We start from the raw sequence: 18,069 nt of genomic DNA, 5'->3' as shown, positions 1-18,069 counted from the left end.
TACACACACACACACACACATATATACATACATACACACACATATATACATGCATACATACACACATTGAGTTTTATATATATATATATATATATATATTATTATTATTATTTTTTTTTTTTTCTTACATGAAATGCATTATGGGAAAATAGCATGCAAATGAGCTATCCTCCTCTTTCTAGAGCCACCCACTGGAGGTAGCTACCTGTAAGTCACTGTCTGACTCTTTACCAAGGGATAATAGCCAAGCAAAAAAAAAAAAAAAAAAAAACATCTGCAAACAACTATTTTAAGGTACTCACCCCTCTTCAGTACAGAGTAGTATATTGGCAGGCTGGTTGAGATACCTTTTATGCAGCCATGGGTGGGTACTGGTATCTCAGCCAGCAAGCCAATACACTACTCTGTACTGATGAGAGGTAAGAACCCCAAAATAGCTGTATATAGACAGGTTTTTGTCTTGGCTAATATTTTCAGTCAAGGTCCAAGGCTTGTTGAAGATTTGGACATTGACTTACAGTTTTCAAGGTACTTTTCCCTCATCAGTACAGAGTAGGGTACTGACTGGCTGCCTGGGATGCCTTTTTTGCAGCTATGGGTGTTCCGATATCTTGGCCAGCCAGCTAGCCCACTACTTTGTACTGATGAAGTGTAAGAACTTTAAAACAGCTGTCTATAAATGGATGTCTGTCTCAGCTAATATCCCCGGTCATGTTCTAAGGCTTATTAAAAGGCCGGAGACTGACTTGCGGCATAGCTACCTCTAATAGATGGAAACCAGAAATGAAGTAATACAATGGATACATGGAAAGTAATACATGGACACTAACCCATGATCTCGAGAACTGTACTCTTAAAAGTCCTGTCTGAGTCTACCAGCAGTGTGCAGACCGCCATTCCATTTCACTAAATAGACCACAAACCACTAGGTATAAGCTGTATAATGAAAACATACAAATATATACTATTCACTCTTTTATTTGGATTCACATTTTTTGCACTGTACAAAATGTAATCTTGACCTCAAAGAAGAGAAGGCCTAACTCTGATCAGCACAACAAGACATATGGTCATATACATACATAATACCTGGAGATGTCATCTGCTGATATGGACTGCACATGGGTGAGATAAAATGCCCGCTAGTTATTAATGATATTGAGTTGAAAAAAACAGATCAGAAAATTTCACAGTTAAGTGCCAAGACCATGGCAGTAACAAAGCAATGAAGCCTTTCAGGAAAAAACTCCACAAATAAAAAGAAAATACTGTGTAATAGTTCTCCATCGTAACACGCATAGAGTCTGTCGATGTGGCAGCATCTTGTCTCCCTTGTATACTAGGCTGAGTCTTAGACATCTGAAGTACGGATGTTTATGTTATCTAGGTTAAATAGAAATGGTTCATCTTTTAAGCGCTGGGGTTCAGACATGTGCCTGGCTCGTACCCCAAATTCCCCCTCCCTAGAACCTCCCAATGTCTCTTCTCCAATTGACGCTTTTTCACATTTGGGCACTGGAGTCCACGGCTGCCATGATGACTTGATGGACATTGATTTGCCCAGAGGTCTTTTGACATCACATGGTGGTAGAGAGTGGGCGGAGGCCGGAGATGAGGCTGGAATAGAAGTGCGGTGTAATGACATGCGGCCAAAGGGGTCCTGGGTAGAGAAAAAAGATGGTCAGCCATTTGTGATTCATTTCACAACTAGAACATATTGTAACATAGGTAACTGCAAAGAGATCCCTGTTCCATTGTGCTCCAGTGAGGATCAGTGAGATTTCTCTCACCAGGTCGTTCCATATGGACCTCACACATGGGTGTATGAACCATAATGTCTAGGTTATATGTCTATACAGTTCAGAGGCTGTTAGTTAGATGACAATTATAATAATAGAGTAAGAAGTCTTCTTGGTGGCCGATTGACTTAAATTATTGGGATGAGACTGAACAAATGCTTGTACGTGTTCGTTCTAACCCCACAGAAAAATATGGTTTCTTGGCAGCATATATTCTACAGGAACTAATGCTCATAGGATTGTTAGGGTATGTTCACATTGACAAGACCATCTCCACAATAATGACATTACAAGGGCTTGAGGTTAGCAGATTTCTTATATTACTGTATGGACATTGAGCCAATCTCCATAGGGACAAACAGGCCCGCCTCTTTTAAGGGCCTAAAGCTTGCCATACACTTAAAGGGGTACTCTACCCCTAGACATCCACAAGGATAGTGGATAAGATGTATGATCGCGTAGGTCCTGTCCTTGGATAGGGGATAAGATGTCTAGGGGCGGAATACCCCTTTAAGATAGCAGTTGGCCAAAAGGATAACAGCTATTCTTTCTTATTTCCCCTTATAAATGTGTGTTCTGGATAGAAAAAAAGAAAGAAAGCCATTGTGTGATGCCTCTGGTGGTGTCTTATCTCCATTGAGAACATACTGATCAGACATGCTAAAATCAAACTATCCAATCCCTCTTTGGATATCTGCCATCAGTGGAAAGTCAAGAAACCCCCTTACACCTTTGGAGGTAGCTGGTCCCACCATAATTGACAGGGTCGGCTGATATTAATCTACAGTAATATCTATGACCAGTTGGCCACCTTAAGAACCAAACTGGGTCTCCACTAAGAGCCATTTTCCAGTTCTGAACCCACCACTTAATGGAGGTGATGATGCCCCGTACAGTCTTTTCAGACTTACAGCTAGAACCAATCTAAGGCCTTGCAAAAGACAGGTAATAATATGTAAGGGCCGTATAGTATATACGCCTGATCAGCCTAACTATAAAAATGTATAAGGAAAAAAGTTTTTTCTTCTGCCCCCTTCTCAGAAATCTTAAAGTGACTCCTGAAATTTCAGTTACCCGTCATCCTAAATATCACAGACTATTGTGGAATTCTGGGTTCATCTACCTGCCTATACTGTAACTGATACTATGACTGATAAGACTACCGAGACTGTCAAAACACTAGTGTGGTGTCCCAGTACGGGATATGGTCCTACAGTCCCGTCAGGTTGAGTCCCTATATGTCCCCGGGGCTCCCCTGCAGTGTCTCCCCCTATGCATATAAGTTTTCACATGAAAGAGTAAAGGACCTGTATTGTTAGTCACATGATTATGTCACATGTTTAAGTCATATGATTGTATTGTTACCCAGAGAACACCAGTGACCAGGTGACCTCGCTAGTAACCTATGGGCTCCTTGCACAGCCCCCTTTATAATAAAGCTTGGGGATGTTCCGTATACACAGCGTGGCAAAAGGACCTCATTCCGGCGCTCTCTTCAATGTTTCTAGTAGCAGATGCACAGGTAGGTATGGCGCAATTACCAAGTAACCGATGCGGACAAAAATAATAAAGGTAAAATAGAATTTAATAATAAAATGAACGGACTACGCGTTTCAAGGGTCTGGATCCTCTCTTCCTCAGGTCCAAGAAAGATGTGGTTGAAGGACCTGTGATGTGGGTGTATCGGGAGAAATAAAACAAAAGGCAAAACAAAAAAAAAAGAGCCGAAATAGAAGGGGTGCTGCTCATGGGGGGTGTGGTTTGCAAGTCGGACTGACACACTCTCCAGGAGATGCAGAGCAGAGCTTGTGGAGTAAGATATCGGAAGTCCCATAGACTTGCATGTTTAGACAAAAAAGCCAACCCTCACAAATGGAGGTGGATTAGGGTTAATTTAACTATCCTATATTTTTTATTGATATATATAAGTAACACGTGGGCCACGTTTCATCGAAATATTTCCAGCCACTTGGAAGGGATGCTGAAACATACATATGCATACATATATTGGGGAGATTTATTAAAACCTATAGAGAGACAAAAAGTTGACCAGTTGCCCATAGCAACCAATCAGATTGCTTCTTTCATTTTGCACAGTACTTGTTAAAAATGAAAGAAGCGATCTGATTGGTTGCTATGGGCAACTGGGCAACATTTCCTCTTGACAGATTTTGATAAATCTCCCCCATAGAGACTATTATGGACACCAATAAGAAAGGGGTAAATACTTTTTTCATATAACTATATACCATCATTTATCACTTTATATAATTCTATAATAATATAGAAACTATAAAAAAAAATCCTCAACTATATACTGTCATATATCATCTTATATAATTCTATAATAATATAGAAACTATCATAAATCATTAAAGGGAAAAAAACTTTTGTAGTTTTGCAACAGCTGGAGGCACCCTGTATGCCTTTGAAAATGTGAAATTAGCTTAGATTAAAATGATTTGAATATATTATTGTATAGATTGTAAAGGTGTTTTTTTTTATTGATTTATACAATTCTCTTTATTATTATTATAGAATTATATAAAATGAAAAATGACGTTATATAAATAGTTAAAGGGGTTATCCAGGAAAAAACTTTTTTTTTATATGTCAACTGGCTCCAGAAAGTTAAATAGATTTGTAAATTACTTCTATTAAAAAATCTTAATCTTTCCAACAATTATCAGCTGCTGAAGTTGAGTTGTTCTTTTCTGTCTGACAACAGTGCTCTCTGCTGACATCTCTGCTTGTCTCGGGAACTGCACAGAGTAGAAGAGGTTTGCTATGGGGATTTGCTTCTACTCTGGACAGTTCTTGAGACACGTGTCATCGGAGAGCACTTAGACAGAAAAGAACAACTCAACTTCAGCAGCTCATAAGTACTGAAAGGATTAAGATTTTGTAATAGAAGTAATTTACAAATCTGTTTAACTTTCTGGAGCCAGTTGATATAGGAAAAAAAAGTTTTTTCCTGGATAACCCATTTAACTATATATATATATATAACATCATTTTTCATTTTAGATAATTCTATAAATCAATAAAAAAAACACCTTAAAAATCTATACAATAATATATTCAAATCATTTTAATCTAAGCTAATTTTACATTTTCAAAGACATACAGGGTGCCTCCAGATGTTGCAAAACTACAACTCCCAGCATGCCCGGACAGCCTTTGGCTGTCCGGGCATGCTGGGGGTTGTAGCTTCACAACAGCTGGAGGCACCCTGATTGGGAAACCCTGGTTTAAAGCTTCCGCAGACATCCAGTCTGTGCCACCCAGATTTATTACCACCACTTATGATGACAGAATCCTAATCTGGCATACGTTCCAAGAATAAAATAGCAAAATGTTGTTTTCCTGCATGAAGGAGAGGAGGCTAAATATAGTCTCTTGTGAAATCTCTGTCTTGTTTGTAAGTGTTAAGGAAGAAAGCTGAAGGGCCTTAAAAAATATGAGGGGAGGGGGGTGGCCATGAAATGCATTTTAATTAAAAATGTGAAATATGGAAGAATGACCAAAAAAATTAAATTAGGCAAATATATTAAACATAAAATAACGGATGATGTCAACCCGGTGATGACTGGAAGTATAGATGGAATATATTAAATATGATATAAATTTAATTGGGTACTCCAGTGGGGGAAAAAAAAATAATATATATATATATATATATATATATATATATATATTATTATTATTATTTTTAATCAACTGATGCTAGAAAATTAAACAAATTTGTAAATTACTTCTATTAAAAAATCTTTATCCTTCCAGAACTTATTAGCAGCTGTATGCTACAGAGGAAATTCTTTTCTTTTTGAATTTCTTTTTTTATCTTGTCCACAGTGCTCTCTGCTGACACCTGATGCCCGTAGCAGGAACTGTCCAGAGCAGGAGAAAATCCTCATAGCAAACCTATGCTGCTCTTGCGGCCTCTTGAGTAGGGTGGTGGGGGGGGGGGGGGGTGCTGCTCTGCCCCCCCCCCGCAATTTAGCCAGCCAGCATCCAAACCGCCCACTGCTGTAACCCCCCTGGACCTGTGCCGCTTCTGATTAATTTGAATAGGCCGAATGGATTCAGATAGTGGCTCCGGTCGGCTCATTTGTGAACCGTATCTGTTTATTGCCAGGCTAAAAACCATGGCGGACCATGCTTTCAGTCCAGGAATAAAAACTGATAAGGTCTGTTTCAACATCTGTAGAAACATACTGAACCAGAGCTGTGACCCCTATTGCTCCCCGTGTTTTGGTTCTAGTTTGCCATCTGAAGTACCTAAGGTTAAAGCTGCTATAAGGCTATGTTCACACCTCAGAATTCCCGTGTGGAATTCCGCTTGGAAATTCCCATTGAATTGAATTCAACGGGATTCTGCTGCTATGTGCACTCGGCGGATCTTCGGTGCCAGATGTTTCTGGCACGGAAATTTCATTTTCCGTGTCCGCACAAAGAATGAACACAATCATTCTTTGTGCGGAGTCCGCATTGAATGCATAGCCGTCTATGAGCCACCCCATTCCTGTGCGGTCCTAGTGCCGGCATATTATTAATATGCCTGCGCCCCGCAGTGTCAGTCTCTGTGTCGGCACGGAGATTCTCCATGCGGAAATTCTATGGTGTGAACATGTGTAAAACAAAAAGAAAAACAGGCGCTCCCTTGTGAAGAACCAACGGGATCACAGGTGTGTGGGAGGGGAGGGAAAAAGTGAAGGCTCACCCTGCCAGGTTGTGTGCACTCCCACACAACCAAGATGTACGTTTGATATAATGATCCCGGTCTGCAGCCTTCCCAGAAATAGTAGAGAGATATAAAACGAACTTCGGGGGAGATGGGAATACCGGCGCTGACCAAGGAGAAGACAATAGAGCCAGGTGTGTAGCGAACAGATTTAATCCAATGCGACGCGTTTCACCGCGCTTGCGCAAGCGCGGTGAAACGCGTCGCATTGGATTAAATCTGTTCGCTACACACCTGGCTCTATTGTCTTCTCCTTGGTCAGCGCCGGTATTCCCATCTCCTCCGAAGTTCGTTTTACATGGTGTGAACATGGCCTAATAAGTTAGTTTCTGCATGTGACATAGATATACCGTACTGTATGGCTGTAGTGTGTTTTTATAAAGAACCCATATGAGCTCAGTAGACGACTTTGGGGGATCTATACTTACCCGACAGCGAGTCCATAGGGTTTGTATGGCAGCATTGATGGCCTTTATCCAGCTGTGCATTTCCTGAGGACTGTCCGTCTGTAAAGAACAAGAACATAGGCTAGAAATGAGATATCTTCACGCAATAAGATCAGATACAAAACTCTATAATTCCCAGCATGTTATGAGTTAGTACAGTAAGACATGTGTCGTTTTACTTAGTAGGAGGATCAGACTACACATGGGGTATGCTTGTAGTGTGTAACTGTAGAGACATAATCTGCATAGCTGCTGTATACACCTACAATCTTTCTTTTAAAGGGGTACTCCGGTGAAAACCTTTTTTCTTTTAAATCAACTGGTGGCAGAAAGTTAAACATATTTGTAAATGACTTCTATTTAAAAATCTTAATCCTTCCTGTACTTATTAGCTGCTGAATACGACAGAGGAAATTCTTTTCTTTTTGGAATGCTCTCTGATGACATCACGAGCACAGTGCTCTCTGCTGACGTTATTATAATAATAATAACGCTTTATTTATTGTTGTCCTCAGTGGGATTTGAACCCAAGGCCCCAGCACTGCAAGGCAGCAGTGCTAACCACAGAGCCACCATGCTGCCCGTAGCATACATCTGCTATGCATGGTTGCTAAAATGGACAGAGATGTCAGCAGAGAGCACTGTGCTTGTGATGTCATCAGTGTTCCAAAAAGAAAGGAATTTCCTCTGTAGCATTCAGCAGCTAATAAGTACTGGAAGGATTAAGATTTTTTAATAGAAGTAATTTACAAATATGTTTAACTTTCTGCCCCCAGTTGATTTAAAAGAAAAAAGGTTTTCACCGGAGTACCCCTTTAATCTTTGCTTTGCCTTATAAATGGGGGAGATTCCACACCTGTCATATTCCATAACAGGACACATGGACATGTCTTCTTGAGGTTGTCTTCTTGAGACAGCCCCTCTAACAGGGATAAAGGGGGATGAGAAAGGAGACTATTTATTAGCTTAAGCAACTATATAGCTGTTCACATCAGTGCTCGGAGCTCTGTTCACTGATTCTGCCAAAATTACAGGACTTAAAGTGTACCTGTCGTTAACAAAAACCTTTTGATATAATGTAGATAACACCATTATATGTATATTTGTAGTATACATGAATTAATTGATTGATTTGTATATTTTTGGGTGAAAATATGCTGTCCCTGCAGCTACTGCCTGTGTGTCTCTGTGAGAGAACAAATTCTGGAAGTGAGGGTGGGACAAGCAGGGCTCTGTGCAGGCTCCTGGCTTGTCAGTCATCCTGGTGTGTGAGCCGAGACCATGTCAGAGAGCTTCAATGCACAGTCCTGCTTGTCCTCAGTGTACATAGCCCTGCTTGTCCTCAGTGCACAGAGCCCTGCTTGTCCTCAGTGTATAGAGCCCTGCTTGTCCTCAGTGTACAGAGCCCTGCTTGTCCTCAGTGCACAGAGCCCTGCTTGTCCTCAGTGTACAGAGCCCTTCTTGTCCTCAGTGTACAGAGCCCTGCTTGTCCTCAGTGTACAGAGCCCTGCTTGTCCTCAGTGTACAGAGCCCCGCATGTCCTCAGTGTACAGAGCCCTGCTTGTCCTCAGTGTACAGAGCCCTGCTTGTCCTCAGTGTACAGAGCCCCGCTTGTCCATAGTCTACAGAGCCCCGCTTGTCCTCAGTGTACAGAGCCCCGCTTGTCCTCAGTGTACAGAGCCCCGCTTGTCCGCAGTGTACAGAGCCCCGCTTGTCCGCAGTGTACAGAGCCCTGCTTGTCCTCAGTGTACAGAGCCCTGCTTCTCCTTAGAGTACAGAGCCCTGCTTGTCCTCAGTGTACAGAGCTCTGCTTGTCCACAGTGCACAGAGCCCTGCTTGTCCTCAGTGTACAGAGCCCTGCTTGTCCTCAGTGCACAGAGCCCTGCTTGTCCTCAGTGCACAGAGCCCTGCTTGTCCTTAATGTACAGAGCCCTACTTGTCCTCAGTGTACAGAGCTCTACTTGTCCTCAGTGCACAGAGCCCCGCTTGTCCTCAGTGTACAGAGCCCTTCTTGTCCTCAGTGTACAGAGCCCTGCTTGTCCTCAGTGTACAGAGCCCTGCTTGTCCTCAGTGTACAGAGCCCTGCTTGTCCTCAGTGTACAGAGCCCTGCTTGTCCTCAGTGTACAGAGCCCTGCTTGTCCTCAGTGTACAGAGCCCCGCGTGTCCTCAGTGTGCAGAGCCCCGCTTGTCCTCAGTGTACAGAGTCCTGCTTATCCTCAGTGTACAGAGCCCCGCTTGTCCTCAGTGTACAGGGCCCCGCTTGTCCTCAGTGTACAGAGCCCTGCTTGTCCTCAGTGTACAGAGCCCTGATTGTCCTCAGTGTACAGAGCCCTGATTGTCCTCAGTGTAGAGCCCTGCTTGTTCTCAGTGCACAGATTCCTGCTTGTCCGCAGTGTTGAGCCCTGCTTGTCCTCAGTGTACAGAGCCCTGCTTGTCCATAGTCTACAGAGCCCCGCTTGTCCTCAGTGTACAGAGCCCTGCTTGTCCTCAGTGTACAGAGCCCTGCTTGTCTTCAGTGTACAGAGCCCTGCTTGTCCTCAGTGTACAGAGCCCTGCTTGTCCTTAGTGTACAGAGCCCCACATGTCCTCTGTGTACATAGCCCTGCTTGTCCTTAGTGTACAGAGCCCTGCTTGTCCTTAGTGTACAGAGCCCTGCTTGTGTGATAGCCTGGGGGTGTAGGGTATGGGGAGTGTAGCTGTGCGGTTATCAAAGGGTGCTTGTTAACCCTTGCTATTCGTGACGCCAGGATGAGGGCTTCCTCGGTAATGCTTGTCCTACCACCACCCTTCCCAAGAGCGATAAGGAGGTAGATAATAATAGAATGTCCACAACCGGAGAGTTTTCTGAAACAGTTATAACTTTTACTGAAGGTTTTCTGCAAGCTTCAATAACGGAACAGTCTCTATGCATACAACTGCTTTCTTTGGAGTTTGACAAAGGTTGGGACTTTAGCAAGTTAGAGTCTTTAGGTATTATGCGCTGTTCCACTGGATTTAGAGGATTAGTTGCGGTCCAGTAGTAACGCTAGCTTTAGCGGGGGTAGTTTAGAACTCACGGTTTTAGTTCTGCTGAGGCGGGTAGGTTTTTCAGGCCTAGTGTGTCTTTGTAAGTTGCACAGATCCGTCCTGCTAGTCCGGCATCCACGAGAGCAGCAACCCAAGAGAGTGATAATTGGCTTCGGCTCCCTTATATGGGCAGGGGCTGGACTATTGCTAATTGGTCCATACTGATGTCAATCACCATTACAAAGGATTGTGGGCAACAAGTGACCCAAGGACCTCCTAAGGTCCTCCAACATACCATAGAGGAGATTAACATGGTCACATGACCGAAGGCCCTGCGACGCTAAACAAGGTAAGTACTATACATTATCCTAGATATATACTATTATTAAATATATACATACATTAACATTAGACAATTAGACTTAAGAAGAGGCGACTAGGGGCTGTCCCACCTGAGGGACCCTACCTGAGCGTAGTTACTCTGACTTTGGGGACCTCTACACTAGGTACGGTATGTAATACAGTACCGGGACACCACACTTGTCCTCAGTGTACAGATCCCTGCTTGTCTTCAGTGCACAGAGCCCTGCTTGTCCTCAGTGCACAGAGCCCTGCTTGTCCTCAGTGCACAGAGCCTTACTTGTCCTCAGTGCACAGAGCCCTACATGACCTCAGTGCACAGAACCCTGCTTGTCCACAGTGTACAGAGCCCTGCTTGTCCTCAGTGTACAGAGCCCTTCTTGTCCTCAGTGTACAGAGCCCCTGTCAGGATTCGGCAGGCTGGTGGTGGATCCTCTGTGTCAGTGAGGGATTGGCGTGGACCGTACCGGAGGACCGGTTCTAAGTTGCTACTAGTTTTGCAAAGTGGGATGGTCTTGCTGCGGCGGTAGCAACCAGGTCGTGTCCACTGGTAGCGATTCAACCTCACTGACGGCTGAGACAGGCGCGGTACAGAAGGACAAGGCAAGAGCAAGGTCGGACGTAGCAGAAGGTCAGGGCAGGCAGCAAGGGTCGTAGTCAGGGGCAACAGCAGAAGGTCTGGAACACAGGCTTGGAACATACACAAAACGCTTTCACTGACACTAGGCAACAAGATACGGCCATGACAGGAAGGGGAAGTGGGTTTTTATAAGGAGGGAGCAGGTGCAGGAACTGATTGGGCCAGGCGCCAATCAATGGCGCACTGGCCCTTTACTTCCCAGAGAGCCGGCACGCGCGCCCCCTAGGAAGCGGGGCCGCGCGCGCCTGGACTGAGCAGACGGAGGACGGGACAGGTGAGATTGGGATGCGAGCCGTGGGCGGGCACGTCCCGCTACGTGGGTCGCTTCCCCCCGGTGACACTAATGCAGCGCTCCCGGTCAGCGGGTCTGACCGGGGCGCTGCATGGAGGTGAACGCCGCGAGCGCTCCGGGGAGGAGCAGGGACCCGGAGCGCTCGGCGTAACAGCCCCGCTTGTCCTCAGTGTACAGAGCCCTGCTTGTCCTCAGTGTACAGAGCCCTGCTTGTCCTTAGTGCACAGAACCCTGCTTGTCCTCAGTGTATGGAGTCCTGCATGTCCTCAGTGTACAGAGCCCTGCTTGTCCTCAGTGTACAGAGCCCTGCTTGTCCTCAGTGTACATAGCCCTTCTTGTCCACCCACACTTCCTGTATTTGGACTCCTCACAGAGACACACGGACAATAGCTGTAGGGACAACAATATACACATTTTTTAACCAATGTATATACATATAATGGTATTATCTACATTATATGAAACGTTTTTGTTATTGACAGGTACACTTTAAGAGGAGAAAAAAAACCCTGCATGTCAAGTTTTTATCTCCAATAAAGTATTGCAAAATAATGGACATCTAACAGAATCCCAATGGACACCATTTAAAGGGATCCATTGATGTCAGTTGTGTCACCATGCATCCCAGCCCTGTTATTAAAGAGTCTAATGGAACTCTGTGACGCTGATGTGAACAAGGCCTTAACTGTCATTAAGAACTTCTCAGTAGATCTTAGATCCATCGAACAAAGATAGAGGAGCAAACCAGGAGAAAGTCCATCATTCATGAAGAAGGTATTTGTGAGAGCTGCGAGCCAAGACTGATGTCATCCTGAGCTACAAAAAGGTCTCCTTACAGCCACCACATTCTGTCATCACAGTCTTCCTAAAGTTCCCGAAAATAATCAAGCAATGTGTCAAAGTGAAGCAGAACAAGTCATGTTTCCATTGAACAGTTTCATTTTTGGGATTGGCATCTCGTCCAATAAAATCTGAGGCGCTGCCAACATAAATGGCCTCCTGACTGAGTTTCATGTGGGAGTTATTTCTGGACAGTTCGATGCATTTTAAAAGTTCATGTCATTTTCCAAAATAGGTGAAGGTGGAAACTAGGAACTCTGCTAAACAAAAACAAAATGGAGCCTTCCTTATCATGCATTGACTATATCTTCTGATACAAAGGACACCTGGATTGTTTGATGTCCCAGGATCTGCTGGGACATACAAAGCCACCATATCAGTTTTTGGGGATAACGTTTTGGTTGTCCTTCTTCTCATAACCTTAAATTGAAGGCAGCCTAGAGATCAACTAGTCAGTGTGGATCCAAGTTCTGGAAACTTTGTTGACACCTTTAGAAGAAATGTCGTATTACATGGCTGAATAACTGTCCAGTGAAATATAACATATTCCCTATCCATAGGATAGGGGATTAGTTATAGATCACAGGGGGTCCTCCGACCACTGGGACCTCCCACCATCTCCTGTACGGGGCCGCGGCAGTCCGCAGGAAGGAGGTATTCTCCTACATGGAGGGGGCGTGTCTGCCACGGCTTCCTGCTGGGGACGGCAAAGCGCTTCCTGCAGACTGCTGTGGCCCCGTACGGGAGATTGCGGGGGGGGGGGGGGGGGAACCAGCGGTTGGACCCCCTGCGATCTATAGCTTATCCCCTATCCTATGGATAGGGAATAAGTTATATTCCACTATACTATTCCTTTAATAGGCAGTTCTGCATGTTTTGGCCAATGGAAGATGGATGTCAAGCAGGGGACCATCTGTATGGTGTCTATATACTTGAATAGGCCATTGTATTCATGAGATACCCCCTTTGATCATGGTGTACCCATGTAAGTGTTGGCCTATGCTCTTACCATGCTTTCCTTATGCCTTGTTCTTGGCTCTGATGCTCTTTGACATACTACACAATGCGGCTTCATGATATGTTCTAAAATGATGTCTGATCTCAAGTCATTAAAGTCAGTTTTTTCTGTTTTACTGTTGGAGCAGGATCAATACCGGAGAAGAACCATGACGCTCCTAGACCCCAATGTAAAATCTTTAACATGGGGCAGAGGTCCTTTTGTGTCCCCTCAGGCACCAGGACACAGGTATGGCCACTGCCTTAGCACCACCAATAATTCCCCTTTGATAGTAACACAGTCCAGGCCATGTCAGGAGTTACACAAATTACATAAGACAGCCAACCATCAGCTTCCTGACCATATCCAGCAGCCACATACAGACTGGAGATGGTCGGGGAGCCATCCTTTATGTTTATGGGCAAATCCCTTTAAAGGGGTATTCCAGGAAAAAACTTTTTTATATATATCAACTGGCTCCAGAAAGTTAAACAGATTTGTAAATTACTTCTATTAAAAAATCTTAATCCTTTCAGTACTTGTGAGCTTCTGAAGTTAAGGTTGTTCTTTTCTGTCTAAGTAATCTCTGTTGACACGTGTCTCGGGAACCGCCCAGTTTAGAAGCAAATCCCCATAGCAAACCTCTTCTAAACTGGGCGGTTCCCAAGACACGTGTCATCAGAGATTACTTAGACAGAAAAGGACAACCTAAATTTCAGAAGCTCATAAGTACTGAAAGGATTAAGATTTTTTAATAGAAGTAATTTACAAATCTGTTTAACTTTCTGGAGCCAGTTGATATTTTTAAAAAAAAGTTTTTTCCTGGAATACCCCTTTAAGCTTGTTGACTCGTGGTGCAATGATCTCTAATGTTCTAGACAGGAACGTCTATAATGATGTCTATAATTTCCATGACTTCCCTTTGCGTCCGTGCTGACTTTCTAGATCCAGAACTTTCCACCTACTCTGACACTGGAGGAGAATTACTAAGCAAAATGCCCCAAAATTGTGAAGTCAAATTTATGATGTGTTTTTGGCAGTGACAGTTTTTAGAAGTGACTAAAACAAGTTACACGGCTAAGACGGGATGAAAAATGTCCCAGAATGCTATGCACCATGTAGACGCTTTAGACCACTGAGTAATTCCTTATGGCACATAAAACATCATAAATATTTACCTGGATGTAGAATATTCTTGGGGCTGTAATAATCTCAAACAGATTGTCCCGCATCAGCAAATCCCTGAAATAATACCGATATAACAAGTTAGTAATATTAATAGTAGGCATTAATGCATTAGGTATGGAAGAATTTGTTTTGCGTATTGTATGATATCATCAATTATGTATAATGTATGGCAGAATTATGTTAGCAATAATTATGTATCAGATATGGCAGCATTATTTATGTGTACTGTATGATAGTATTAATTATGTATCACATATGGCAGCATTATTTATGTGTACTGTATGATAGGTATTAATTATGTATCACATATGGTAGCATTATTTATGTGTACTGTATGATAGTATTAATTATGTGTCACATATGGTAGCATTATTTATGTGTACTGTATGATAGTATTAATTATGTATCAGATATGGCAGCATTATTTATGTGTACTGTATGATAGTATTAATTATGTATCACATATGGCAGCATTATTTATGTGTACTGTATGATAGTATTAATTATGTGTCACATATGGTAGCATTATTTATGTGTACTGTATGATAGTATTAATTATGTATCAGATATGGCAGCATTATTTATGTGTACTGTATGATAGTATTAATTATGTATCACATATGGTAGCATTATTTATGTGTACTGTATGATAGTATTAATTATGTATCACATATGGCAGCATTATTTATGTGTACTGTATGATAGTATTAATTATGTATCAGATATGGCAGCATTATTTATGTGTACTGTATGATAGTATTAATTATGTATCACATATGGCAGCATTATTTATGTGTACTGTATGATAGTATTAATTATGTATCAGATATGGCAGCATTATTTATGTGTACTGTATGATAGTATTAATTATGTATCACATATGGTAGCATTATTTATGTGTACTGTATGATAGTATTAATTATGTATCACATATGGTAGCATTATTTATGTGTACTGTATGATAGTATTAATTATGTATCAGATATGGCAGCAGTATGGCAGCATCTTTTAATGAGCAGAGGTTTGGTGAAAAAGAGAAGGGTCTATTTTTTGAGTGCTACTGTGTTGCAGTTTCACACAATACTTTGATACGCCAGCATATACACAGGACTTTCTTTATTCAGATAGGTTAATAAAAGGACAACGCATTTTGGCACAAACTCGCACCTTCCTCAGGTCCACAAAGAAATACGTTTAGTTGTCCTGGAGAAGCTTCCTGTGTAGTGACTTATCAGCTTCTCCAGGTCAATTAAACCTATTGCTCTGTGGACCTGAGGAAGGCGCAGGTGTGCGCTGAAACGCGTTGTCCTTTTACTAACCTATCTGAATAAAGAACGTTCTGAGTATATGCTGGCGTATTGAAGTCTTTTGTGAAACTGCAACACAGTAGCGCTCAAAAAATAGACCCTTCTCTTTTTTCACCAAACCTCTGCCTATTTCCATATTCCGCAATCCTTTGGGGTCGCGGAAAGAGGGTCGATTGAGCTGCAGACTTTGCGACATCTACTAAAAGCCCACTAGTCCACATTCTGTTGTGCCCACCATATTGCTTAACTGCATAAGGTACGACACCATAGGTGTGGTGGCGGGTTCCCCCCCCTTCTTTTTATCTACCATTTGCGTGAAGATATTACACCAAGAAGCGCCCTGCTTTTTTCTCCTTTTCTTTACCATCTTTTAATGAGAGAATTGACTGTATCCATGTCTACATGCGCGCACACCACATATGTATAATGGGACCAATAAACCTACCCATCCCACATAGTTTGTAATCCTAATTCAATGTTATGTACCCTTGTGTCTATGGACTCTATGGCAGTGGTCTTCAAACTGTGGCCCTACAGATGTTGTAAAACTACAATTCCCAGCATGCTGGGAGTTGTAGTTTTTGCAACATCTGGAGGGCCACTGTTTGAAGACCGCTGTCCTATGGCATAACTATACAGTGCCTGTTTATGTATATAGATAAATAGATGAATTCTCCCAACAGCGGTCTCTATCCATGCGCCCTGCTAGACATGACCTCACTGAGATGGGAAGCAGTTATGATGTTCCAGTAATTATGTTTACCAGCTGATACTTGATGGCTGTCCAGATGTTGGGTTGAGTTGAATAAGTCAGCATGGTGGGATGGGGGGGCTAGCGACAAGACAGCGTCCGGTTCTGTACGTGCTGTGCACACATTTCCACCACCCACATCCACACCTCATGTTAGGATGGTAGTGACAGAACAGCTCTGCTGTCTGCACACTTAAATGGCTTTTAGAGATGAGCGAACTTACAGTAAATTCGATTCGTCATGAACTTCTCGGCTCGGCAGTTGATGACTTATCCTGCATAAATTAGTTCAGCTTTTAGGTGCTCCGGTGGGCTGGAAAAGGTGGATACAGTCCTAGGAGACTCTTTCCTAGGACTGTATCCACCTTTTCCAGCCCACCGAAGCACCTGAGAGCTGAACTCATTTATGCAGGATAAGTAATCAACTGCCGAGCCGAGAAGTTTGTGACGAATCGAATTTACTGTAAGTTCGCTCATCTATAATGGCTTTCTATGCAGAAAAAGATGTCATCATTGCTTGGTGGAGATCTTAAAGTCCACCCTACCCCAAGGTGCCTCCAGCAGTTGCAAAACTACAACTCCCAGCATGCCCGGACAGCTATTGTAGTTTTGCAAGAGGCCCCTGTTCCTGAGGTCAAAAAGAAATTGTTGCAGAGAGACACAGAAATATTGCCTTTTAAAGGGGTACTCCAACCCTACACATATTGCCCCCTATCCAAAGGCTGGTGCTGCGGAGCCTGGTGCTTTCATGTTCATGACGTTACACCACACCCCCCTTCATTCATGTCTATGGGAGGGGGCGTGGTGGTTGTGTACTAGCTGCCACGCCCCCTCCCATAGACATAAATGGAGGTGGCATGACATCATGAACACGGAAGCCCCAGGCTTCTGTGTTATGCGTTGCTGGCCCAGATATCTTGGGGGGTCTCAGGGGTGAGACCCATCATGATCAGACATCTTATCCCCTTTTTTTTGATAGGGGATAACATGTCTAGGGGTGGAGCACCCCTTTAAGTGCATGAGACTTCAATTGGGCTGTCTGTATTTTTGCATGTAGCTTGACACATAAAACAAAGGCCCAAAAAAGTCTACAAATATGGCCACAAAACCGCAAAAGAGGGTAAAAAGAAAATGGCCCTTTGTTATCCGTTTGGTTTCTATTTTGTTTTTTTGACAGGGAAAACAAAAACGGTACATGCAGTATTTTATTCCGACCAAAAAAAAAAAAAATGGAAGAGACACTAATATAATAAATTTAACATTGAAGTCAATGGGAAACGGATGAGCCTTTAAAGGGTACCTTTAAAGGTATCCTTTAGATAGGGGATAAGTTGTCAGCACGGTAGTACCCCTTTAAGTCAGTATCAATCTATTGGGTGAAAGCACTACAAGTCCCAGCAAGGCAACAGGGCAGTTACACTGCATCCTCTCACTCTGCACCATACTGTTGGCGGGTAATACCATCTGCACCCTGCTCAGTAAAGACAGTTATCCGTAACCTGACGTCGGTGTGTTCCTTTACTCCCTGTGTCTGGCCCAGGAGAAGCTGTCTCTAACCATGGACTGTGTATAGGCGAACAGTGCCCTGGCGTCACGAAGTGATAAGGTATTACCTAACACCCCCGTGGCTACCACAGTAAAATATTCCTTGAAACTAATACTTTAAGAGAGAATTCTGCACACAAACATACACAAAAA

The 18,069-nt window shown here is 43.1% G+C and overlaps 1 protein-coding gene across 2 annotated transcripts in view; it reads right to left on the bottom strand.

The window, feature by feature from the left end:
- Positions 1–962: 962 nt before the first annotated feature.
- Positions 963–18,069, bottom strand: part of PLEKHA2 (pleckstrin homology domain containing A2) — an 82,340-nt gene continuing 65,233 nt past the window's right edge. For both annotated transcript variants that reach the window (XM_056570912.1, XM_056570911.1), the window contains 3 exons: positions 14,304–14,367; positions 6,972–7,049; positions 963–1,660 (listed from right to left, as the gene is read on the bottom strand). In XM_056570912.1, coding sequence (XP_056426887.1) covers positions 1,352–1,660; positions 6,972–7,049; positions 14,304–14,367 — 451 coding nt within the window. In that variant the 3' untranslated portion in view covers positions 963–1,351. The remainder of the gene's footprint in view (positions 1,661–6,971; positions 7,050–14,303; positions 14,368–18,069) is intronic.

The sequence above is a fragment of the Hyla sarda genome, chromosome 4, assembly GCF_029499605.1.
Source record: "Hyla sarda isolate aHylSar1 chromosome 4, aHylSar1.hap1, whole genome shotgun sequence".
Classification (NCBI taxonomy): domain Eukaryota; kingdom Metazoa; phylum Chordata; class Amphibia; order Anura; family Hylidae; genus Hyla; species Hyla sarda.
The sequence above is the reverse complement of the archived record's forward strand: the minus strand, read 5'-3'. Positions and strand labels throughout refer to the sequence as shown.